Source organism: Oncorhynchus keta, chromosome 28, assembly GCF_023373465.1.
Source record: "Oncorhynchus keta strain PuntledgeMale-10-30-2019 chromosome 28, Oket_V2, whole genome shotgun sequence".
NCBI lineage: Eukaryota > Metazoa > Chordata > Actinopteri > Salmoniformes > Salmonidae > Oncorhynchus > Oncorhynchus keta.
The window spans coordinates 23,971,501-23,998,980 of NC_068448.1; the positions used below are offsets into that span (position 1 = coordinate 23,971,501).

Below are 27,480 nucleotides of genomic sequence, written 5' to 3' on the forward strand. Positions count from 1 at the left end.
GTGACACGATTAATTTCATGTATGGATGAAACAGGGGGTGGCTCAACTAACATTTTGGCTCAATTTACCCCACTCTCCCCTACAGAATACAAGTCTGCAGCAAGCAAGGTAGAATGGGACCACATTTGCTTAAGCACTCTTGCAATGGAGATAAATTCCCCACTATGATACTTGGCTCGACCATTAACCAGTAAATACAAAGATGACCCTAACCAGAAAAATAGAAGATAACCCATTTTTAAAAACAAAGCTTTTTCTCTCAAGATTCAGTTATTAAAAATGTTTGATAAGATTACCACATGCCCATGCAACCTAATAATATAACCTATGCGCCTATATAATATTTGCAGATCATATTCCATTCCTTTCACGTATGCATATTTATGGTAAGATACTTATTCTTAATTATAAATCAAATTGACTTTCTCTGAAACAAAACTTCACAAAGGCTAACGAAAAAATTATTTATTGTCCACAATGGGACAGAACCATCCAATCCTTGTAAAGCTGCTGGATCCTCGTGTGGATGAAGTGCAGCTTGGATCGCAGTGCTCTGTAAACTGGCAGGACAGGACACACCCCCATCTGGATCCGAGCCATAGCCAACCAGACAGCGCAAAAAGTTTGGGCAGGATGAGTTTTGGTCAATTGTAAGTATATTTTATCACTCTGACGACCTCAGTCAGATAGGCTATCACGGTATGAGCCTATATAGATGGCACTATAGGTTACCTACTCATCTCTGCAGTGTGCACACATCCAGGCTGGTTGATGTTGATGATGTGAACTGAATGAAGGGAGTATATTTACAGTAGAACCTTCTCCTGCCAAACAACATCTTCAACCCCATTGCCTGCCATCCATTAGATAACCACATTATATTGACCACTGAAGTATGGCCATTACCACACTGTTAAAACAAACTCCGGCCATAACTCAAAACCTGCACATAAACACAATAATGAATGCTTCAAACCAGACATTCGCCACACACTTTTTATACGGAATGTATTAGAGACAGCATTTAGTGCACAACTATGGCAATGTATGATACAACACTAAATAAGTCCAAAAACCCATGTTTGGGATAGTGGGGGGGGGAAATACGATTATTAGGCTACATAAATAATAATATCCCAACAGATCGGTTACACATAAATCATATTTTTGGCAGTGTACAGCTCCCTTTTAAAAGTAACCAATTCTCAAGGATATCATGTCAAACAAAACAACTTGTTACAATCTGGTGGTTGTCTGGTACTCTCATATACAAATTAATTAGGGGGAGAAAACAAAGATTCATCTTCATGAAGTGCTGTCCATAAATATTGCCAATGCTCTGGTTATTGATATACACATTCTTGAAAGAAAATGTAAAAATATGTCTGCATCACTGAGCCAGCTCCCCATAGGGCTTCGTCATTGGTTGTACAGCCTCACAATAAGCCGATAGGGATGCATTATTTGAGGACAAGGGGTGTTAAAGGTTCCGCCATCAGCTCTTGTCTTCAACGTGAGCTCTAGGTGGATAAAACCCAATACAACAGCGAGGACAAAATATCCTCAATAAATAAAATAGTAATTTATTTCCTCAACAGAAATAGTGTGTTTTTCCACTTGATATGAAGCAGTTCTATATTAATTTGGTATATTTCATAGTTGTCCAATGTGGGAGTCTTGCAGTAGAGAGTGACAGGTTTGAAAACAGTTCCTTTCACTGTGAAGGCACATGGGCCAGCTGCAGGTTGGGTCTCTCTGGGCTACCGCTGTCTTGGTCCACATCTGAGCTGTGCTCATCAGAGCTCTCAGTCTCTGAACAGTCATGGGGCACATTCTCATATGCCTCCTCATCCATTAGCTCTTCTTTCACGCTGAGAAGAAAAGTAATGATAAGGAAGAAATGTACTTATAATGAATTATGAAACATTTCTCCTCTATCAAATCTAGTTTTGAATGGTGATAGAACTCACAGAGGGTGAATTGGGTACTGCTCTTCACTGCTGTCACTGTAGGATCCATTCCCATACCAGAGAGCTGCATTCATCTCCTCCTGCTGGAACAGAGAACATAAAGGGAGCTCCTATAGAGGCTGGGTTGAATGGAGGTATTACTACTCTCTAGCCATTCAGCCTGAAAAGACACGCCATAGGTTTATCAAGGGCCGGTACCAGAACCAATAAGTTGGATGGGCATTTGATCTCCATAGGCGGGGCACCTTTAAAAAAATATATATATTTAGGGGACCTCCCATGTGTGCACGCACACGCTTGCAAATTATTGATTTCATGGGTGTTAAAGACCATGGGCAGCTCGTGAGTTTCAAGTTTGGGGAAGCTAACAATTTATCATACGATTTCTAAACTATCTGCATGCTAGTTATGATTATTTGTATATACGGTATGCGCATGTTCATGAAACAGTTTAATTTCGATAACGTTTTCGTTTCTCAAAATCATTGTTATGTGGTTAATCATAAAAATCTGAATTAAAATGATAAAAATCTAAAAGTTAAAATTCAACTAATGCAAGAACACCAGCCTCTGCCATATGGACACATATATACACCATGGCCCATTGGCGGCTAAAGAAATTAGTGCATGGAACTAGCCTATAGGCCAATGCAGTAGTAGGGCTACAATTTCCATCGTCGACCAAGTAAAATAGATAGACCTAAAGCCGACAACTAAAAACATCCTGATGAATGCGATTGAAAGAACTTGAATTTTCATCTCTACTCCACCTGTATGCCTCCCTTTCTATTTAATTTGCCTATTCCGGGGCCCTCAGTGTTTCTGGTACCAGTGAGCACCGTACAGACAGCAGTTTTTTTAATGACGTTTCCACTGAATATATGGGGTCACCAGATCATGATATATTTGCTCTTTCACACCGAGGCTTGATGATTATCGAGGCCAGGAGTGTTGGAAAGATTTTTCAAATACTGTGAGGAACTACTATCATTTGCAATGGCTGTAGGCTTCGTTGCCTTACTGTGTGAGGGGAAAAAAAAAGGTTTACTGAGAGGCTCAGTTTATTATTAGTAGTGGACGTGGTGAGTTAAGACAATCAGAAATCAAAATGGGCACTTTCCTACATTTGCACACAGCAGGCCTACTACTAGCGTGCTCAGGCGCGTGCTCCCTCACCGTTATCAGGACAGAGAAACCAGACATGCTCATTGCTCACATGAAGCACTCCAAATAAAAGACAATGAAAAAGTTGACAAAAATCTTAAATTATGGTTATGAAATAAACCTAAACTTGTGTTGCAGAGTTCACAACCTGCTAATCATGTTTCCACTCAGAATTAGAATAGTAAACAACAAATTATTACATGCATTAACAGAAATGTATGTAACCAAATGACAGGGATTGCTGGTATATTCACTAGACCTACTGGTGACATACAGTTGAAGTCAGAAGTTACACCTTAGCCAAATTCATTAAACTCAGTTTTTCACAATTCCTGACATTTAATCCCAGTAATAATTCCCTGTTTTAGGTCAGTTAGGATCACCACTTATTTTAAGAATGTGAAATGTCAGAATAATAATCGAGAGAATGATTTATTTCAGCTTTTATTTCTTTCATCACATTCCCAGTGGGTAAGAAGTTTACATACACTAAATTAGTATTTGGTAGCATTGCCTTTAAAATTGTTGAACTTGGGTCAAACGTTTTGGGTAGCCTTCTACAAGCTTCCCACAATAAGTTGGGTGAATTTTGGCCCATTCCTCCTGACAGAGCTGATGAAACGGAGTCAGGTTTGTAGGCCTTGCTCGCATTTTGGAAGACTCCTTTGAGACCAAGCTTTAACTTCCTGACTGATGTCTTGAGATGTTGCTTCAATATATCCACATAATTTTTCTGCCTCATGATGCCATCTATTTTGTGAAGTGCACCAGAAGCTCCTGCAGCAAAGCACCCCCACAACGTGATGCTGCCAGCCCCATGATTCACGGTTGGGATGGTGTTCTTCAGCTTACAAGCCTCCCCCTTTTTCCTCCAAACATAACGATGGTCATTATGGCCAAACAGTTCTATTTTTGTTTCATCAGACCAGAGGACATTTCTCCAAAAAGTACAATCTTTGTCCCTATGTGCAGTTGCAAACCGTGGCTTTTTAATGGCGGTCTTTCAGGTTATGTCGATATAGGACTCGTTTTTACTGTGGATATAGATACTTTTCTACCTGTTTCCTCCAGCATCTTCACAAGGTCCTTTTCTGTTGTTCTAGGATTGATTTGCACTTTTCGCATCAAAGTACGTTCATCTCTAGGAGACAGAACGCGTCTCCTTCCTGAGCGGTATGGTGGCTCCGTGGTCCCATGGTGTTTAAACATACGTAATATTGTTTGTACAGATGAACGTGGTACCTTCAGGCATTTGGAAAATGCTCCCAAGGATGAACCAGACTTGTGAAGGACTACACATTATTTTCTGAGATCTTGACTGATTTCTTTGGATTTTCCCATGATGTCAAGGAGTTTGAAGGTAGGCCTTGAAATACATCCACAGGTACACCTCCAATTGACTCAAATTATGTCAATTACCCTATCAGAAGCCATGACATAATTTTTGGATTTTTCAAGCTGTTTAAAGGTACTTAGTGTATGTCAACTTCTGACCCACTGGAATTGTGATACAGTGAATTATAAGTCAAATATTCTGTCTGTAAACAATTGTTGGAAAAATTACTTGTTTCATGCACAAAGTAGATGTCTTAACCGACTTGCCAAAACTATAGTTTGTTAACAAGAAATTTGTGGTGGTTAAAAAACTAGTTTTAATGACTCCTAAGTGTATGTAAACTTCCGACTTCAACTCTATATATGGGCGATTGGAAATGATGCAGACAATTACATTGATGGAAGCTACAATCTGCAATATTAAAGCTGATCAATATTAAAGGTAATCACAGCTGCTCTTGAAAGCCTGACACAGAATATCATTGGGCTTATTCTGGACAGAGTTTGTGGCGAGAGTGAGCCCTCGTGTCACCTCTTCCTTTCTGCTGAAACTCTCACAGGAGAAAGCATCTGAGCAAGCGAAACAGCACTCCTCTGTCTTACTATATGTAGACCATCTATCTGACGCTGTCTGGACAGAAATAGTATGACATGCCATATTGGTTTTGTCCAGACAGCATCAGATACACAGTTTACACATACGGAGACAGAGAGGAACTGTTTCACTCGGATGCTTATCTGAGATGAATGAGTCTTTCTGTCGGCATGCTTCTCGGCCCAATAATTTATCAAGATTTCAATATTTTATTTGGACGGGAAAGGAGGTACAGTATGTGGCCAGGCCCCCTAACGCCGGTCCTGGGTTTAGCACTCAAAGTTGTCAAAAGAGCATTTACCTTAGGAGTAAGGAAAGCTGAGCAGCGACCATGTTCAGTGTTCTCCCTCTTGAGAGACCTGCAGTCACAAATAAACACATGTTCATCTATTCAACACACACTGGGAAATAGAGGGACAACATATCCTCACAAGACACTTTTATTTTAGTTACTAGTGCTATGCGAATAACCAAAATATCAGTTATTTTCTATTTTTTAAACAACTGAGTGACCGATGTCGATTCAATTATATGAATTCCATTTAGTTTGGGTTTTTCTGTGAACTCAATGTGCACATTGCTCTGCAGTTTTTCTAGAGAAAAATCAGATCATGCCCAAACTTAGTTACATAGTTTGTATTAGTATAATACCAACAAAAATGCAGGTTTAACATGTTGAGAAACAGAGACAAACATGGAGCTTTACTGGAGATACCGAGTATGTTAAACATACCCTTCACCAGCAGGCTTCTGGGGTCTTCTCCTCTGGAACTCCATCTCATCAACTGTCCACACAGCTCCTTTTACATTCTCCACTCGCACAAAACACTTGTGGAGGCTGAGGTTGTGTCTCACTGCATTCTGCAGTCAGAAAGAAGAACATTATTCCATACAAGTTGATCTAATACCATGTAACATTCCTAAAAAACGTAATGAATATGGCATGGCAACTAAACATAGGACAAGGGTATTCATATACATGTAAATTACCCTTTAAATAGACAACGAAATACCTTCCATGTTGCGGCGTTGCGTCTAAAATAGGCAAATGTTCGCGTGAACCAATTGTAGATTTCATTTAGTGTCAGCTGCTTATAGGGGGATTCAAATATTGCCTGGAAAAATGCAAACATTCAATTAGCAAACAATAGACTCACTCCTTACGAATAGCTAACATTTAGTCATCGGAGGGTAAACCAGGGTGAAATAAAAGAAAAGACTCCTTACCTGTCTTATTAGGGCTGCATATGTAAATGGCGGTCTAGCTTCTTTATTCTGAACAATATCTGTTAAGGAATTAACAAAATGTGTTTTATTAAAATCAATGATTGAAGCCATTCAAGTAGATAAACTACCACAGGCATAAAAAAATGTACCCTACTACCCTCATTAGGTTCAGCATCAATCTGCTGACTCACTTTGATTCATGGTCTTGCTGTATTTCATGGTCTTGCTGTCTGAGTACCATCTCCTTCCAGGGCTCACAGTGAGCAGGGTGTGGGGAGGGAGGATAGAGGAGGAGGTTGGGGGTGGTGTCAGGGGTGTAGAAGGAGCAGTGGCATTTTGAGACAAGCTCATGGAAGGAAGCACCTTGGGAAATGTCACCTGGGAGAAGGAGACATTGGGCACAAGATTCCCCTAGAAAATAAAAAGTAAAGATTAATTTAAAACGCAACACAGAGAACACAGCTGTAGGAAATGCAAACTTTGAAGGGTGATTATTTTACCATTGTGGCTAATTCTCATCTTACTCTGTTAGTAACATGATCTGAATTTAAGACATGCCCACTTTAATACTCCAGAGACTTACCGTTGGGGTTGCTGGTTTGGACTTTTGATCAGAGGATTTGAGGTGAGACATCATGGCTTGCAGACGCTCTTTGTCTTTTTTCAACTTCATTGAGGAGAAGATAAAACAACAAAGATGTCATGTGAAGTTGATTACAGTGAGAAGGTACTGTACAATGAGTGGGCTTTATTTAAGCAAATGTCTTGTCTACTGTGTACCTGCAGTTCTAGCTGCTGAACAACCTGCATCTGCACTCGACACTGTGCTGTACTCTTGTCATCCAGTGTATGTTCACTGTTCAGATGCCTGGGGGGAAAACACATTCTATTATAAAACAAGAAAACACTGAAGAAGCCACTAGAACCCAGTGTTACTATTATAGTAAGAGAGATTGACCTTAATTTGTCTCTCTGAGAGATTGAATAGATGAGGAGAAACTCACTTGAGAAAAACTTGAAAGTCTCCAAAGACAGCCTCACAGCCAGACCATTTGCACATGCCGTGTCCATAGAGAGGGTGAGTGTTTTGTGTGTGATTATCCACAGGCCCACTGCAGAGAGACATACATATATATCATCAATGTAACACTTCAGGAAGTGGTTGGACAGATGAGAATGAATAAACACTGTTCCGAAATGACTAATCACCTGTCTTTCTTCTTTAGGATTTGTGATGGATGATTCCCATTGGTGGTGGAATGCTGACTGTGGAGCAGGTTCTTCTGAAGAGTAGCTGGATTCTCACCACCAGAGAGCTGGCTGGTGCCATTCTCACACCCTTTCATTAAACCTAGGAGAAATACACAAGTAATATTCTTGCCCAACAACAACCAAAACAAATGTAGCTGCCTTGCAGCCATGGAGGAGGACAGCAACAACAAACAAAGCATGGGGCAGATACTTGATGGGGGAAGGTATGTTAGATTAGGGTTGGGGCTGAGGGGGTAGACACTTACCCTGAGCTGCAGAGGGGCTCATGGAGGGCAGGACAGACAGGAGACCCTGTCTCTGGAGGCTAAGGAGGTGCTGCTGTTGTACCTGCAGGAGCTGCTGCTGGATGGCCAAGTGCTGAGCAGCTAGCTGCTGTAGGGGAGTGGGGAAGAGGTACACATGAGGCCTCAGCAATACTATAATAATACATTGATTTTATATAGCGCTTTGGAACATTTAGATGACAGTAAACTACAGATGTATGACAAAAAATAAGCATGTCGGCCTACCTCTTGGTCTGACTTCCCAGCATGCTTCTGCTGTAGGAGCTGGGCGTTGAACTGGTCCTGCTGTTTCTGGCAGAGATCCTGTATGTGTTGCTGTAGAAAAAAAAGAAGAAAAAAAACACCTTGAGTTAATGGAAGGTCATGAGGAAATACAGTGGTCACGTTCAAGCCATCAGCATCTCACTGGAAGATCCACATGAAAAATAGGTGACGTACAGAGAAATTAACAAAAATTCCTGCTAATATTACAATTGTGCAACAGAACACAATAAAGCATTTACATGTAGATTTGTGTGGTGAATATGATGTAGTTACCTGGTGTAACATGAGTGCTTTCTGCTGCTGGAGCAGGGCCTGGATCTGCTGTGGGTTGAGGACCTGCTGCTGTGTCTGCTGAGGAGTCTCCACCGGAGGGGTCATCATAGACACTGAAACTGTAACCTGCCACCACACAAATACAGATGAGCACAGATTAGCCATAGCCATGACGGAAAATAACAGAAAAACGAAATGCCAACAACACCATTGAAGTGTTTTTTTTTTACATTTTAAAACCAAAACAAATGAACAACTTTTGCTAGGCATCCAGCAATTACCCCTCCCTTTCTGCCTAACACCCACAGCTCTGGGGATGTTTACAGTAAATATAATAATTAAAGCCAAATAAATTCACTGCACAAAAATATAAATGCAACGTGTAAAGTGTTGGTCCAATGCGTCATGAGCAGAAATACAAAAAAAATCCCATAAATGTTCCATTCACACAAAAATATTATTTCTCTCAAATTTGGTGCACAAATGTGTTTACATCCCTGTTAGTGAGCATTTATCCTTTGCCAAGATAATCCATCCACCTGACAGGTGAGGGATATCAAGAAGCTGATTAAAACAGCATGATCATTACACATTGGGTGGGCATATCCCCTCCCAGGCCCACCCATGGCTGCACCCCTGCCCAGTCATGTGAAATCCATAGATTAAGGCCCAATTTATTTATTTCAATTGACTGATTTCTGTATATGAAATGTAACTCAGTAAAATCTTTGAAATTGTTGCATGTTTCGTTTATATTTTTGTTTAGTATAGATAAAAAATGAATACAAAGCCAGGGATGCATGGCAAGTTTAGCAAAAACAGAACTACATTGCATTTTAGAGCCTCACACTGACAATACTTTTTGTAAAAATATCATCGGATACACATAATATTCAAATGTAAACTTGCGTACTTGCAGGAACTTGGGGGTTCATGGGGTCCAGAGTTATTCTTGATCTGATAGTAGGCTAATATAACCAACTCTGGACCCTAGTTGTAGTGTATGACATAAATCAGCTAGAAAAAATATAAATAAACATTCATAAACTGTTTTATATGGGCTATGATGGGACCAGATTTATTAAGTCATATGGTTTAAAATTTGACAAAAACGATCAGGGCTGAGCTCTCTGTATGGCTGGTTGCATCGTGTAGATACTCATATAGCATGTCATCACTATTGTATTGATTCATTCATTCCAGTCAATCATTTTGGATTAAAAAGACCTACACTACATAACCAAAAGTATGTGGACACCTGCTCGTCGAACATCTCATTCCAAAATCATGGGCACTCGGAGATCCTGTTCTATGAGCTTGTGTGGCCTACCACTTTGCGACTGAGCCGTTGTTGCTCCTAGACGTTTCCACTTCACAATAACAGCACTTAAAGGTGACATCCTATGAAAGTTGAAAGTCACTGAGCTCTTCAGTAAGGCCATTCTACAGTCAATGTTGGACTATGGAGATTGCATAGCTGTGTGCTCAATTTTATACACCTGTCAGCAACGGGTGTGGCTGAAATAGCCAAATCCACTATTTTGAAGGGATGTCCATATACTTTTGTATATATAGTGTAGGTTGCCTTGCCACCCGGAGTGTGAATATAAAATCACTTTCTCAGAACACAAATAAATGGGCCTACTTTAGGCTATAAAAACATGACATTACATTTCCCCTGGCCAAACCAAGATGGGATCAGAGTGCATAGGCTTCTCTGGCTACCTGCAGCTGTGGTTGTCGTCAGTAGGCTGTAGTTGGTCAGACTGAAGCACAGACTAATTGTGCACGTTGACAAATCATCAGTCTTTTTATTAAAACAAATTTGGTGGCGGGTATAGACTTCCATATAAAACAGCTTGTCGTGGTGAATTCAGTTATACTCACGTTTCCTGTCACAATTCGCTTTTACCACATTTAATTATTTTCATGATATTGTTAAAAATGAGGCCTGGTTTGTTGTGATGTTGTAATGTAGTTTACTGTACTTTATAATAATATGAGAGGGTTAAATCATTCATTTTTGATATGCTAACGTTACTTGATGAAGACATTTTTTGTGCTTTTGTCTTGAAGCTAAAAATGTATTGAGTGTAGCCTACAGACGAGAAAATAAACCATTTAAATTGACTGCACATACATGCTTGTGAATTGTTGCAGTGTAATATGGTTTGGGTGCATTATTCAACAGTGTAATATGTTTTAGAATAAACTTTTGTCAATGTTGAATAGTTTGTGCTTTCTGGCTAGTGGCTGTGATATTTACGGTCAATTTGACCTACGGACCAAGATTGTCATGTGGCCAGCCACAACGAAAAGGTAAGGCAAGGATGTAATGTGAATTGAAAAGTTGAATTCTCTTTCGCCACCCGCTCCTTAGAGTCTTCTTCATATGTCCTAGTGGGAATAGGGCCTTAATTAAGGTCTGAACCACAAACAAACAATTCCCACTAAGGCTGGCTCTGTTTGGGATCCAGTAAACAAACTGCTGGAGGATGTCGCATACACTCTAGGCTAACAATAACAGTGGATTGCCAAGGAGATGGCCCTTTCCCACACGGACTAAACATGCTCTGATGCTCATCAAGATCCTTATAGACCTATACCCTGGAGCAGATACTGAGGATAAACTCATGGCTTACATGACTTAAAGCAGAAGGTAAAATAATTGCATCAGCTGGACTTAAAGTCTGCAGTACAGAAGAAAAAAAACTTCAGAGAGCCAGATAGTCACTGTATATGGTATGGGCCAGTTAGTCACTATATAAATTATATGAATGAATTATAAATATGAAACCCCACCTCTTTAAGGAATACCTAGGATAGGATAAAGTAATCCTTCTCACCCCCCCCCTTAAAAGATTTAGATGCACTATTGTAAAGTGGCTGTTCCACTGGATGTCATAAGGTGAATGCACCAATTTGTAAGTCGCTCTGGATAAGAGCGTCTGCTAAATGACTTAAATGTAAATGTAATGTATATGGTATGGGAAAGGCTCGTCTTTTGTATGCACAATATCAGCAAAACCTAATCCTGCACCTAATCCTTGTTTCCATGACGTCAGGGCAGACCAGCCCAAACATCTTTTGTTATTATTATTGTTGATGTGACAGAAACCCACATACCCATGAAGGACAATGTAAACACTGGGCTAGTCCTCAAAGAGAGGTATGTGCTCTATGACTAATGTTGCCAAAAACAAGTTACATCCCTTTTCTGAAACCCAGAAAATATAATCCCTTTTCATATAACAGACCCTTATACTTAATCTCTCCCTGAACTGAGATTTAACAAACCGTATGTAACCAAACTCAACTGAGACATACACAAACCATCAATGCACAAAGGAATATAATCTACAATACCAGAGTAAGAAAAATGCTTGGAAGAGGCAATAAAGAGCTAAGGACATTTTCATATGATTTAAGTAAATCACCTTTGATTATACAGTACAATAACATTATAAATATGTTAGGTAGTAGTGACACATGCAAATTCACTTTAACTAACACAGTCACAATTACTATCTTGGTTGTTAGTTTACACAGATATGTGATGACCAGTGTTTCACTTTAACGTAGTCCTTTTCATCCAGCAAATTCTACTAATGTATATACCAGTAAACATAGAGCGTTATCTATCTACATGTAGAAATAGGCTAGTTGACCAAAATACAATAATAAAGCTGACAAACCTGACCAACTCCATTTACAGTGGTCGTCTTTGGCAGTTAGAGACGCAGGGTGGAGAAAGACAGAGCAGTAAGCCGAGCACAACATTACACTGTCTGGCAGTCTGACAAAGTGCTTGTGTGCATAAACAAAACTAACCAATAACACAGATCTATCCTTCTCCACCAATCACAAAGTGTCTCAGCAGTCTCTGTCTGCAGCACTACAGTTGGCTCAAAGTTCAGTGAGAGATATCCTACCTATCATACAAACAAAGAAAGATGCTAAATGTGACAATTTGAGAACCCATATGCTTTAGTTGTGGAAAGTAAGCATGTGGCACTTTATAAAATACGTTTGGTAACCTGGTTTTGCTGCTGACTGTCAGCCCCAGAACCCTCTGGAGTTAGAGGCTTAGCACTCAGATAATCATCCTTCTCAACACTGTCCCCATTCTCCGTCTGATTGGCTGGACTGGTGCAGGCTGTCTGTTCTGACCCAGACTCATGCATCTGGACTCACTGACCTGAGAACAGAACAAGAGAGCTGCTGTAAACCTCATGTAAATCCACAGTGACTTTCCACAATACTGATTTTAGGCTACATTTTTTTTGTTGGAACAATTACATATGCACAATTCCACGATAACGGAATTAAGCTTGAATTCAGATTGCCCATATAACTACATGCACATGGACTACTTTGAACAATTTACACAGAAATTTCAAAAACACATTTACTGAACAAACTGTGTAGATGCAAAGTTTGGTAACAGAATTACGTTAAAATCTCCCTCCTTTTTTTTTGTTCAACCACATTCTCCAAAAAAGCTGAAATATCAGCTCTGAAATAAGATTCAAAGAGGTCTGCAGAAAGAATGGGGTGTCAGCTACATGACACCTTGAATTTGAAAATATATTTTGGTTACTGAACTACAGTAGGGGAAGTGGATTTACATCCAGTAATGGAATTACATCCTGATCTGTACTTCATGGTGATGTATCCTGAATAGGTACGTAAAAGTAGAAATATGCAATATCCTTATTTTGCATATTTGGGTATAATGCTTCACACTAGCTGTTATTGTAATGAGCGCCGCCCCCAAACAAGACCACATCTGAAACAATCAGACGTCTTCGTTTTACAAGTTTAGACGTCACAGTACAGCACAGTAGAGTGCGGTAGGTATGTTCAGTACATTATATTGTACTCCACTCTAGTGTGCTCTACTTTTCTGTACTGTTTTGTCCAAACTTGTGAAATATAGAAGCTTATGAAAGGTTCAGATTTGGTCCGGCCAGGGCGGTCTGACCAAATTTCAACTTCCATTGATCTTTGGTATCGGTCGATGGTCAGTGGGTGAGGATGCTTGTTACACTAAATGGAAAGTGGGTAGTTGGTAGAAAGAGTCAGAAGAAGTGACATTAACTGAAAGACAAGACAAGACAAGACCAGTATGCCAGTGGAAGGAAGGACAGTAGCAGGTGACCCAGCTGTGGTTTGTGAATAGGATTTCCAATTGTAGCCTATTCAATTGTAGTAATTACGTGACTGATTTGGTTACAGAATTACGTGTTTTAATCACTTAATAATTCATAAAAAAAATAAAAAAAACTAATTGGTAGGTCTACCTTTACTTGTTATTTCTGTGAATGTTCATTATCCTCTCTCATAAGGGAGAGAAATTAGAAAATAACTTAAAAGATATGGATTTTTGGCAACAGAATTACAAGGCACAAGGCAATGTTTCTTACATTTAAAGAAGGCAAATAATGTCTAACTATAATTTATAGAAGGCTTTCATTTAACATTAGTGCTCATGGTTCCTTTTACATGGAAATGCCCACATGCGGTTTCTTACTGAAGACAATCTTAGAAACATCTTCGATATTGTTGCAGATCAGAGAAAGACAAGATGTTACTCTGCTTTAACTAATCAAGGCAACAGTTTCCCTCTTGTCAACATAAACCGGAGATATTTGTTGAGTAGCTGATTGCTGCCATGGCTACGGTAAACAAAGGGACCCTGGTTCGGTGTTTATGAGTAAACATGTCGTCCTTCTGGAGCAATTTAACATTAACCAGGTGGTGCGATAAACAGATCTGGCAGGTAGCACAATACCGCATTAAAGGGAGGGTCGTGTGTACAGTTGGGGAAGCGTTCGACTCAAATGCAACACAGCTAAAATAAACAGCAAATGTCCCCTCAGCTGAAAACGTAGATTCATCAAATGTATGTATTTATGACTTATCGACTTCTGGAGAAAGCTGAAACATAGGCTAACCTAGTGTTAGATACAATATTGCATTGCCTATCAAGTCTGACTTCAGTACCTACTGGCCTTTTCATTCCACAGAAAAACTGATTCCTGTTTATTTTAGGCTACAGCAGCCAAGGGTGTATTTGCACACAAAACAGTGTTTCATCCTAATGCCCTTCAACATTTCCAATGTCGGATCCAGTGCTGCTAGCAAACCAGACAAGCAACACAAACATTAGGTTTTTAGGGTAGAGGGGAATCTTCTGAATACCTACTTCAACAGTCAGGACCGAAAATATAGGCCTAGTCTATACCACAATGCATTTCAATCCTGACTTAGATAAAGCCTAGCCTACCATAGATCTGTAAGACAGATCAATGAGAAAGAAAAATCACATTAAGAATTATAACAAAGCAAACTATAGAAAGGTCAAATTAGTAGAACAATCATCAACGAGAGTTTGGGGTTCTAGCCAAAATATCAAATCAACTGTTATGCACATCTTTACAATAGTACACCATCCTTACCTTGGCAGAAAAGGCACAGCACTGTAGGTGTTCAACTGAGTTCAAAGCAGTAGCGTAAGAAGTGTGTAGCCTATGTGGACTGTGAACACACGAACAGGTGCTGTGGTTTAAAATGCAGGAGTACGCCTGTTTGCATAAACACGAACACTCTGCAAATAGAACAAGGGCAAACCATATGCCCACTGCAATTCCTGTCTGTCCAGGCATACACAATGAATACCTACATTCTGTTCATTTTATTGAAAGCACATTGCATTGTCTAATGTTCAGCTCCTTGCTACTTTTTGGGGATCAACATTTCCCCTGTGTTTCCATTGGGAGTTGTCACTCTTTTTTAGTCAAAACTATAATTCAGAGCCACAAACAAAAGGCATTGTATGCCTGCACCAAAGCATTAGTAGGGCACTATAAAATCATAGGCGTGGGAAAAACAACATTGGATGTTTTAAGTCCACAACAATGTTTAAACCACATCAGGTGACCACTTTGGAAGTCTGGGAAAAATAGAAGACATTTTTATTTTGGGGTGTAGTTAACCTTTAATGCAAGTGTGCACCAGCAAGAGACCTTTGGTTAGTGATGTTTCTGTAGTGCTCATGTGATTGCAGAGTTTGTTAAGCAAATGGCCTGTGGATTGATGCATAAAATCATGGTATCATTCTAACAGGCTAATTGAGAAGGTTATCGGGAAAGCTTTTCCATCTTTACCAGAAGGTAATCATTAGCATAATTGCTAAAAGTTACACAAAGTGTAGACATGCACACTCCCCCACACACGTTTCAGAAAGTTGCAGTAAAATAAAAATCACTGACGCATTTTGTTCATGACATGATTAATTTGGGCAAATTAATGAATTGTCAAATAAGTTCAATACATTTAGTTGATTTCCTACAAAGTTCAAAACCTATTTGAATATTGTTGAATTTCATTTTAATGTCTGGATTCCGTGATTCTGTCCGCATTCTCTGCAACGTGGATATTATAGGGCCCTACATACTGTAAGGCTATCCTTTATAAGTGAATATGTGTTAATCAATCACTTGCATGCTAAGTTTACCACTCTGGGGAACAATTACCGGATAATGCAAATTGAAATAAGCAAATGTGAAATTCAATCAAATGTTTTCATTGAACATTTGCATAGCTGACCCGCAGGAAGTTTAGCTTTATTGCCATTTTCATAAACAAGGTGGATGATGCTAGACTAGGCCTATATCATCATCTTCTTTGTTGCTGTGGGAGACACCACAGGATAATGATTCTGAATAGAATATCCACTCAAAGCCATCAAACTCTATCATGGATCAGCTTGAGCAGCAGTATAACATTAAGCATCTGTTCTGTCAGCCAGGTTGACTGGTCCCTACATGATCATAATATGCTGTATGCCAGGGATCATCAATTCGATTCAGTCGTGGGACGATTTCTTCTTGAGTGGATGGTTGGGGGGACGGAACATAATTACAAATCATTTGTAGACAGCAAATTGACCGCAAGAAGCACAAACAGATAAAAAAAAGAAAAAGAAAAAGTTTGACTAAAACATAATCATTTCAAACCTTGCTTACATCCGTGGGAATACTTGGGAACAGATTTTTAAAATTAAAATCACTTGATGTTTTTTAGTCTTATGTCCAACAATGAAAATGAAAAATACAACAAGTTCCTGTAAAGATGTTGGGAAATGCAAGATGTCTGGAATTAAAATGACAAGGGAACTCCTCACTAGGTGCAAAATGTGGATTTAATATCTTTGAGTTTTTGCTGTTTTTTTTGTAGAACCACCTGCAACTGGACATGAACATTTCTAAGATATATTTTTTTCTCCATAGAATTGAGAATTAAGAAAATATCATCAATAACAGGTTAGTTAAAATTCCTTGTACGAGGCTTTCCATTAGCAAACCTGTAAAGGGTATGGAGAATCACATATCCTGTAGCAACTTCTAGCCTAAATAACTAAATTGCAAAAATATACAAAACAGCATGGGGTGATAACGTTTCAGCGCATTACATCTAATGTGAATGCTTTAATGACAGCACACCTGCCAGACATACACCTGCCCAACTGAAAACTCTTTGCAGTTATTATAAGTAAACTCCGGTTTTGGCACAAGACGCTATGGGTATAGTATGTGTGGGGGCCACATTCATCCAGTTTATGGGGGCCACATCCATCCAGTTTATGGGGGCCACATCCATCCATGAATCAGATTGCCAAACACATGGGAACAGAAGAGGGACAGTCAATTGGTCTTAAGAGGCTACAATTTCTTAGCTGGTGTTGTTGAAATGGGGCATTTCACAGCGAGAAAAAAGGAAATGCCAGTGGTGTAATGTACTTAAGTAAAAATGATTTCAAGTACTACTCAAGTTGTTTTTGGGGATAGCTGTACTTTACTATTTATATTGACAACTTTTACTTTTGGTACCTTTATTAAACTAGGCAACTTCACTACATTCGTAAATAATTGTATTCTACTTTTTACTCCATACATTTTCCATGACACCCAAAAGTACTCTTAACATTTTGAATGAATAGTAGGATAGGAAAATGGTCCAATTCACACACTTATCAAGAGAACATCCCTGGTTATCCCTACTGCCTATGATCTGGTAGACTCACTAAACACAAATGCTGTTTCTAAATTATGTCTGAGTGTTAGTGTGCCCTTGGCTATCCGTAAATGTAAAAATAATATTATTGTGCCGTCTGGTTTGCTTAATATAAGGAATTAGAAATAATTTATACTTTTACTTTTGATACTTAAGTATATGTAAAACCAAATACTTTTAGAATTTTACTCAATTTGTAATTTACTGGGTAAATTTCACTTTTACTTGAGTCAATTTCTATTAAGGTATCTTCACTTTTACTCAAGTATGACAATTGTAGTACTTTTTCCACCACTGGGAAATGCATTGTTTTAGCTAACGTTATCTAGCTAAAGACGGCAAAATATCTACAACATAACTACGGACCATGGAAATGTACTTTTCTAGCTAACGTTAGCTAGCTAGTATTAACACAGAACAACGAACAGGATAAAACACCGGATGTATTAATGTGAAGCGTCCGCTTGGCGGTTGCACTTACTACCAAATTTGGTAGTGAGAGGAAGCTTAGTGGCCAGCAGTGATAGAAGAGGGAACAAGATGGATTTTGGCCGAAATTCTGCACATTTTTTAATTGAAACTTTTGAACTCAATAGTTTTCTGTTGCCAAAACTATAATGTTACAAACAGTATGTAAACTTTACCCTTTGCGAAAGTAAAAAAATAAACAAATGCGTTGCTGAGGAGTGCACACGCGCACTTCAGAGTAGGCGTTCCCTAAGGCAAATATATGCAAATATATGCTAGAACGCGCCAATAGGAACTTACTAATAGTTGCTTGACTCTGCCCAACTCCTTTATTGTTCTGTCCACTTTGACTCATTTCTTCCCATTTTTAACGTATGGCTGTGGCCTATCTTGGTTTATTCATAAATACATATTTGGTATTAAAGCTAACGTTAGCTAGCAAGTAAATGTAGCGAACAGCTAGCAGTCGTAGATAGGCAAGTTACCGAACAACATTGGAATTCGTTAACCTTGGCTAGCTATCCAAGAGATCAAACATATTGTTTAGTTAACTCGCTGTTAAAAGCCATTTCGTCGTTGTATAACGTGAATGTTATTTAGCTAAACGGGTTGGTGTGGTTGTTTACCGCCTGTTGGCTAGTAGCTGGCTAGGCTAGCTAACGAGATGAATAAATGGCATCAGCTATCCAATAAGAGCAATCTACCATTTACTTACCGGGGCATCAATGTGTAGCCTGAGCTACTAGCTAGCTATTTGGCACGTCTTGTTGAGCAAGATAAGAAGCGATTGAAATACACTCACTCAGCAACCACCGTTAGCAAACACAGATAAACAGTTGACACTGGACTGTGCATTTGATGACATCACAGCCACCTGATTAAAAGACAAACAAAAAACAGCACCAGAGACCATAGATAAACAAGGCATGATTGTTTAGCATTTAATTTTTCCAACATTTCAAAATCTTTCAGCAAAAATATTGATTTTACATTTTGACTGGTTCAATGTTAAAAATAAACAACTTTCAAGACTGAAACCCGTGGAAAACACAAGGCACCATTCCAAAGATGAACAATCAGCTGAGATCTCACCTTGACTGGGCACTATAGTAAAAACTGCCAGAAAGTCCAGCTACATTATGTCCGATTATTTGTTTCTTTCAACAAAAACGTCCCTAATTAATGTGCTTAGTGTTTGAACATGGATGACCTGAGTCACAGGGAAGCTCAATCAATCAACTACAGAGACCGCATCTGATGACAATTACAACCAACAGGTTACAAAACTTAAAAAGCTTGGCAAGGAGCATGCACACACACATGCATGCTTGTGCACACACATGACAGAGAGAGAGAGAGTTAGAAAGGTCTTTGGTAAAGATAAGTATTCATTCAACCCAAAGCACAGTTCATACATCATATCGTTTTTTTTTGAATTTCAAAATGGCTCTTTTAGTTTAAATGAGAACAATATTCATGATAGAAATGTAATAAACACAAAAGTGAAGAAAAAAATTAGAATGAACCAATTGACATGTGCAATTGATATTCTTCAGAAAACTGATACCCATCTAGGCGTAGTCTAGATTCCTTGCTTAGTAATCCTGTTCATTACAGTAAAAATTAAAAAGGCCTGTTGTGCATTTCGGAAACAACAATTGAGTGTGTTTGTACAATGACCCACTGGTGATTACCAAAACACTCAGGGTAAACTAAACTATAGCATTTATCTGGTAACACACAGAGTGGTGATTTAGTGTTTGTAAAAAAAAGTTGGTGTTATTTAACAAAACTAACAACCAGTAACAGTTAAGATCCCCCCCGCCAAAAATAAACTACAAACCCCAAAAAACAAATAAATAAAACATTTGAATGTGCAACAATTTTCACATAAAACTGTATGAATAATACTGGCTTGAGGAAAATACTCTCCATTCATTCTAGAATCAGGGAACAATGTAAATTCAATGTAAGATCAGGAAACTGTGAAAACTAAAAGGCTCTGGTAAAAGTGCACTGTTGAGATAAAGTGTGGTTTAGCTAAATATCTTTGTATAAAAAAAACTCACACTAAGGAACATGTATCATTCATCCTAAAATGAAGCCCAGCTATGACATTTGTCTGCCCAAATTGAAGTAATTGTATAACACATTCATGAAATACAGTAGAGCTCAGAAGATTCAGTCAATTTCCAAGACCAAAAACAACAAAGTGTCAAATGTGCAAAGCTTGCTAATGTCTTGGGCGACCTCCTTCGAAGGCATGGTGCTCCTCATGTGCTGAAATAGAAACAAACACATTAATCTCATGAGTTATCAATAGGCTCATTTATTGTAAGGGAAGAGTAACGTTGTTTTGATGGAGTGAACTAGCACGTACTCTACTCTTGTTTTTATCATGTCATACAAGATTGAAAGTACTCACGCTTATAAAATACTGCTTTAAAAGTTATCTGTGGAAGAAGTTCATAGATCCTTCCTAGGATGTTTGCTTCATTAGCAAAAAAGGCATTTCCATTCCAGACTTGAACAACATCTTCTCTGTCTCGAACGCTGACACTAACACCAACCACCTCATCCTCTGAAACATAACCAGAGATGTATTTTTCTTCAGATAAACACATCAATACCCTTCAGTATTTTGAAGTACAATTTTACAATGGAATATTGTAAAGCTCTAATACCTTTTACAACTTTACATTTAGTCATTTAGCAGAACCTTAATTTCTCCTGTAAGTCACTCCGGATAAGAATAAATGTCTTTCTCAAGGGCACATCAGTAGATTTTTCACCTAGTCAGCTCAGGCATTCGAACCAGCAACCTTTTAGTTACTGGCCCAATGCGCTTAACCAATAGCCGACTACATTATATTACAAACACACTGTAATAAATACAGGGTATTTCATCTTATACATCCAAGTAAAATAATTATTAATAACATATTCATTCAGAACAAAAATACATACCATCTAATATAAAATGATAGACAGATGTAAGATTACTTCTCTTTACAAACAATCAAGTAAAGCATCTTCATAAAGCCTGAAAGTTGATATACAGCATAACAGCAGGGTTTCTAAAGCGCAACTCACAGCAATCTCATTTGTTGTTGTCACACATTAAGATGATAACATCTAGCATAACAGAGGAGTGTAGTTGTCATTTAATACTACCCTTCTGTTTGTGCCAAGGTTTAGAGAAATTGCTTTTGGGGTCTTTGTCACCACTACCACCAAACCAAACTTTATTTGTAACATGCGCAGAATACAACAGGTGTTACCGTGAAATGCTTACTTTACAAGCCCTTCCACAACAATGCAGTTCAAGAAAGATTTAAAGAAAGTATTTACCAAATAAACTAAAGTAAAAAGAATAAAAAGTAACAATAAAATAACAATAACTAGGCTATATCCAGGGCGTAACAGTACTGAATCAATGTGTGGGGGTACAGGTTAGTCATGGTAATTTTTACATGTAGGTAGGGGTAAAGTGACTATGCATAGATAATAAACAGCGAGTATCAGCAGTGTAAAGACACTAAATCAAATAGTCCGGGTGACCATTTGATTAATTGTTCAGCAGTCTTATGTCTTGGGGGGTAGAAGCTGTTAAGGAGCCTTTTGGTCCTAGACTTAGCACTCCGGTACCACTTGCCGTGCAGTAGCAGAGAGAACAGGCTATGACTTGGGTGACTGTAGTCTGACTATTCTTTGGGACTTCCTCTGACACCGCCTAGTACAGAGGTCCTGGATGGCAGGAAGCTTGGCCCCAGTGATGTACTGGGCCGTACAGACTACCCTCTGTAGCGCCTTATGGTCAAATGTCGAGCAGTTGCCATACCTGGCGGTGATGCAACCATTCATACTAAAAGCAAATCCAGGAGATTGAAGTACAGGGTTGAAGGCAAATTAAATATTTCTTTGTGCAGAAAGAATGTCTCCAAACAGAATCACACATCTTTTTAAAAACCACTACTAAATCCATACAAGACATTACTACTAGAAGGTCTGGTTGTGAGACATGCAGAGTTAGAAGGTTAGTAGGTAAACAAAACACTGGTTTATTCTGAATTGGACCCAACTACATTGGAGCAGCTACACACACAGTATGTGATTGACTCAAGACAGATGTCACTAGCGCCACCATTAGAAATGTCCCCCGAGAGAAGATCTACTCATCGCTTTTGACTACTGGACACACACTTAGTATGTGATTGCGTCAATACATTGATGACCGTGAGATTTTCTGATTGTATTAGAGTTCAGTTAGATAGAGGTTGTGTGATTGGTCCGTGTGATTTCTCTAGTATAACAGCTCTTGATCAGGGTCCAATTAGGTGGGTGAAATACAACGATCTATAAAGTGCACAAGTTGCTGGATAGTCAGCAAGCCGAGGATAATTACTTTGTATATAGGACATCCTCTGACTTTACAGACAGTCTAATGCAGAGGTTACTGCATATATAGAGAATAAGGACTCCTATCAGACAGGTCTCAGGTCTTCAGTATGTGATAATACTGCAGCAGGTCATTAGTATGGGATCTGGTAATACTGAATGAAGCATATCGTAGGTCTTGCTCCTGCTGCTGAGGAAGCAAATCTGGATGACCTTGAAAGCAGCAACCTCATGAGGTTGAGTTGCTGCTTGGGCAGTTTGATGGTCTGTCCTCTGAAGCATGGTAGTCCAGTGTCCAGCATCAGAGTGACTAGAGACACCACTGCATCCATGTAGGACCTGACAGCCAGGTACACCCTGACACACCTCCATAAACCATTTGAAAAGGTATGACCTCCATCTTGCCGCCCATGATCACCACCATCTCATCAGTCAGCTTGATGTCTGGCTCCCAGCCCAGGTTACCACCAGGAGAACTCTCAAACATGAGCCAAAGTTGATGTGGATAAGCCGTCCCTTGCTGTCCTGCATGATGTTCCTGTTGTGTCCATCTTTGATTTGTAGCAGAAAGAGCAGCGGGGTGTAAGCAGCCATATTACGGATTAAGTTATGCCTCGCCTTCTGGAAGGCTAGAGTGGACTCGTCTTCATACTGGTTTCTGAAGTACTCATACATCCCAAAGTCTGTCTGCCCATCTGGTCACGGGATTTACAGTCTGGGATACACTCGATCACACCACACCCAGGGTCGGTAGCCACCACTCTGTAGGGAAACAAAAACAGGTCCAGTCCCACCAGTTGGAAGATGTTCTTAGACAAATGATCTGGAGAGCCAGCACATCCTGTCTGCAGTCATCTTACTTTAAAGATGGCGACCTGCCAGACGATCCTGCAAGTTACGTCTTCGCCCAGCTCCATGTCCTGGGAGTCAGTCTGACAACGCAGATCTTTCCTCTCCAGCTCACTGACCCCACAACACTTCACTTTAAACTTAGCCAGGTACAGGGCCTTGGCAGCACTCTGTATGGGTGTTCTAGACTCATAGTCAATGTCCAGTACAATGACCTCTGGGTTACTGGGCAGGTAGCAGCATTGCTAGACCTTGTCAAACAGCTTTGAGACATGCCCTCTTCCTCTCATCTCCCTTTGGGGTGAGCTTGATGGCAGATACGTTGGTGATTTTGTACAAGTCAAACTCTCTGGTAGTATTTAACTGCACCAGACAGAGCCTATTATCTCCTCAATCACCTCCCCCAAATTATCCCTGATGTCAGGGTCTTTGTGGTGTGCCTCCTCATTCAGGTAGATGTTAGTCTTCATGTTCCAGATGAACTAGCAGGCCAAGAGCTGAGACTTCTGGGCCACCCACTGGATGTACTCTCTCATAGCCCATCTTGTCATAGCGCGGGACCTGAACAATCTGAGGAATGTAGAACAGGATGGCATCCGAAGGCCCAGCAACCATTGGATGAGCATGGCATTTCACAGAGTTATTCTGTATGGTTGACGGACTCATTAGACATGACTGTACAAGTTGACAACAGACCATGTAAACCAAAACCCACAGTTGGAGTCTGAAAAACACTGCACACGATGTACTCTCTCCCTTCACACTCTTACCTGAAGCACAGTAATCAGTAAATTGCTCCCCAATAGTGGCCAGCAGTAACTCCTTCCATACAGCAGGCTGGGGAAATGAAGACACATTGAGTATGTAATCAACACTACACACATTTACTCAACAAACATGATAAATGACATTTGTATGAATTATTAAAAAATAACAGATTACTTGTATCGTACTTACAGTGCTTTCTTTGGGTACTTTCATTTTCCAAACTCCCCCCTTTGCATTACTCTCTTCTTCCCTGGATAAAAAAAGATAATAGTAAATGAAAGGTCATATAATATAATTATGCATAGACTTGTGTTTATGTACGAATTAGGTGAGTTAGGCTCACCAGAGTGGTCTTCTCTCCCCTCTCATTAGGTGATAGCTACATCTCAGTGGTAGGCTGGACACTCCAGGTATATTGTTGTACACACTCCAAAAGCTCTATTCAAAAAGATGCAAGGGAAAATAGGTTCTTTACCATGATTATCAAATTCATATTATTGCTGCATTATTGTTGAAAAACACAAAGCCATAACATAGAGTACAGTACATGTGTATGTATAATAATAATGTGATGGCAGACCTTAAAACACCCAACTAAACTATCACGCAAACCTTACCTGAACTGTTTGCACAGTGTAGATTTTTTTCAGACCTGATTCACATTCTGCTGCAGTTGTTCCTGGTAAAGATCTGGAGGAAAGATAAACAAAACATTAGTGCTGAGCGATTAACTGAAATGTTTTTCGATGACCGATGGCGTTTCTCTAGAGAGATCTCTGAGACATGTTATGATCTACAATGATCATAACATGATCAGAATACATTGCGCATGCAGCTGCTTGTTGTCGTTGGTTCTTGCCAAGCAAGCCTGTGGGGCCCAAGCACCGTGGAATAATAAAAACTGGAGACTCATGTTATACTACGTCGATTCATGAACCGTCTATATCCGGGTTGCATCCGATTTGTACAGACCATCACCTGCGCACTAGCACTCCGTGCGCACAAGAAGCAGTGCGAGCAGCGACGACGCGATCACGTATTCCAAAAACATGACAGACATTGGATGAATCTAACAAGTTAGATGCAGTGCCTTAGACGGCTGCGCCACTCAGGAGCCCAATAAGCCAAAGTAAAATGGACAGTCATTACCATCACTTTGTTTATTCTGTGTTGTTACAGCATTTAACCCACATAATGCATTTTTTTAATTTATCGAAACCGAAAACGGACTATTTTTCCAAAACGACCTAGTAATCACTCAGCACAACATCAACATTTAAACACATTTATAACTCCGCATCTGGCATGATCTATCTAGCAGTCCTAAAAATATCCAAAAACGAAACCGAACTCGGAATCGCTCAGCACTAAAAAATATCAATATTTAAACGAATGTATCTAGCAATCAGACCTAAAATAACCTGTTTAGTTTTGTACCTATAGCAAGCCTTCCTCCCACTCTGTAAACAGGCCTTACTAGATAACTCAGCCAAAAGAGGTTGTGTTCAAAACAGCCAGGTCGGAGATCAGGTGTCAATCCCCTTTCCACTGGACTCTAGCCCAGCAGTAAACAAGAATGACCCCCTTTAAATTGTCTGCGTTCTCTCAGAGACGTACATTGATGGATATACAATTTCAATAAAAAAACAAGGAAATATCTGTATATGCAAAATGATAATCTATGGCCATTGTGAAATCCATCACAATGCACATGTTTTTATTAGAAAAAAAATCTAAATTGAAACCAAGACAGAGAAAAATTGCCCACATTAAAGTGTCAATGGATGGCAATAGCCTAAACAAAAACAGACCAGCCTATGATTTGACTTTTAGTCTTGAGATTGGAAATAAACACTTTCACCACTAGGCCGATGTTTAAAAATATATATGTTTACAACAAATCAGAGGGCCAAGTGCTTTCTCCAACCCAAGGTCTTAACAGACTATGCCCCAATACAAGCACTCAGTGTTCATGAAAATAGACAAAGTCCAATTTCTGCAGGTCATGTGTACACCTCCCATAATACAATACTATTTACAAATACAGTGAAGCAGTGATCTGAAGTTTTAAAATAAATCAAAGACTGAGTTTGAGAACATGTTCTAATGGTGCGCAAGGTATCAAATCACCAGAGAAATAAGAAACAATGTATCGTGATTGCGAAAACAGACTTATAGTCAAGTGTAATAATCATATAATGAATATGGTAGTCATCTTGCCTTTCTGCGGCGTTATACGCATAACTGATTGCAAGGCCTACTCCTTTGTTTTGGCAAGAAGGCTTTCTAGCTATCGCAAATGCAATTTTGTTGACAAACTCATCCCATGAAAGCATAGAATGAATCGCCATTAAGTCCACGTAATGATAAAATGGTGAGCTTACCTATCAAGCCAAAAAGTCCACGGAGAATGTAATGGGAGAGTGCCGTTTCCATCGTTGTTCGTGATGTTCTCCAATTCTCTTTCGTCGATATGGATGTTACGTTCGGGGGAGTTTTGACTTACTGTTTTGTTCAATTGCAGATTCGGGACAGCAGGAACTGCCATTTCCTTGCTTGTAAAAAATGATCGATTTGATTGTTTTTTTAAATATCTCGTTTTCCCCTTTGATTGTATCGGAAGTGCCTACTCTGCTGACTCATTCGTCGCTTCACTGTTCTGCCGCCACAACAGTAAAATGACGTATTGCTGTCTGCAGACCAAACGTTCTTGCCAAAAGCGGCAGGCGCGATGCTGTAGAATATAATATATTTGTTCTCTGCTTTTCACAGTCCATTACACAAACATCAATAAAGTAAATATGTCTAAATCGTCCAGAATGATCATAATATTCAATCAGTATCATGACCTTAAACATCTATGGCCAGCATGGGTACCAGTCTGTTAATCTAACATTCCACACCTTGAACTCAAAGTTTATCATGACAGGAGTGGCAAAGAGTAGAATAAACTAAACAAACTGGTACTCAGACTAAAACATCTAAGCATGACAGTGATATTTTCACTGACAATTGCATCTGCCAATATAAAATAGATTGATGAATTGAATGTGTAAATGAACATTATAAATGCCCTTTATAATCAAATACATTTCCATAGTCTACACCTTTTGTTTAGGAAGCATGTGACAAACAGTTACAATGCTTACTTACTGTCCTTTCCCAACAATGCAGAATACAAAAAAAAATACAACAAAAAAACACAATAAAAACTAACACAAGGAATAAATACACAATGAGCAATGATAGCTACCAGTACCAAGTCGATGTGTAGGGGTACGAGGAAATGGAAGTTGATATGTACATATATAGTGCAAATTGTGTCCCCCCCTCCTCAATCTACACAATACCCATCATGTCGCAAGATATTGCTCCCATGAGGTAGAGTACCTCAAGATCCGCTGTAGACCACACTATCTACCGAGAGAGTTGTCATCTATATTTTTCATAGTCGTCTACTTACCTCTGTTGCTGGATCAAAGACCGCGCTCAATGAGCTGTATTCCGCCATAAGCAAAAAACTAGTGGCTGGGGA

General features: G+C 39.4%; 2 protein-coding genes across 7 annotated transcripts; both read right to left on the reverse strand.

The window, feature by feature from the left end:
* Positions 1-980: 980 nt before the first annotated feature.
* On the reverse strand, positions 981-18,789 carry LOC118360879 (forkhead box protein P1-B-like). 6 transcript variants are annotated; one of them, XM_035740397.2, is made up of 16 exons: positions 18,733-18,789; positions 12,422-12,582; positions 8,385-8,510; positions 8,073-8,162; positions 7,809-7,935; positions 7,501-7,642; positions 7,296-7,403; positions 7,072-7,159; positions 6,875-6,958; positions 6,483-6,702; positions 6,292-6,350; positions 6,078-6,179; positions 5,798-5,925; positions 5,366-5,423; positions 1,971-2,053; positions 981-1,871 (listed from the first exon to the last, which is right to left on the reverse strand). In XM_035740397.2, the coding sequence occupies exons 2-16, from the start codon at positions 12,566-12,568 to the stop codon at positions 1,715-1,717; spliced, it is 1,719 nt and encodes a 572-aa protein (XP_035596290.1). In that variant the 5' UTR covers positions 12,569-12,582; positions 18,733-18,789; the 3' UTR covers positions 981-1,714. The 6 variants fall into 6 exon arrangements, with proteins under 6 accessions (XP_035596290.1, XP_035596291.1, XP_035596292.1 ...); XM_035740398.2 differs by having other exon boundaries at positions 7,809-7,932; positions 18,646-18,778; XM_035740399.2 differs by having other exon boundaries at positions 1,971-2,050; positions 18,646-18,778.
* Positions 18,790-18,848: 59 nt separating this feature from the next.
* LOC118360880 (eukaryotic translation initiation factor 4E type 3-like) lies at positions 18,849-26,630 on the reverse strand. The gene is made up of 7 exons (XM_035740401.2): positions 26,330-26,630; positions 24,563-24,635; positions 24,289-24,383; positions 24,135-24,195; positions 23,948-24,014; positions 20,356-20,511; positions 18,849-20,210 (listed from the first exon to the last, which is right to left on the reverse strand). Exons 1-7 carry the CDS (start codon positions 26,491-26,493, stop codon positions 20,164-20,166), a joined length of 663 nt encoding a protein of 220 aa, XP_035596294.1. The 5' UTR covers positions 26,494-26,630; the 3' UTR covers positions 18,849-20,163.
* Between the last annotated feature and the right edge of the window lie 850 nt (positions 26,631-27,480).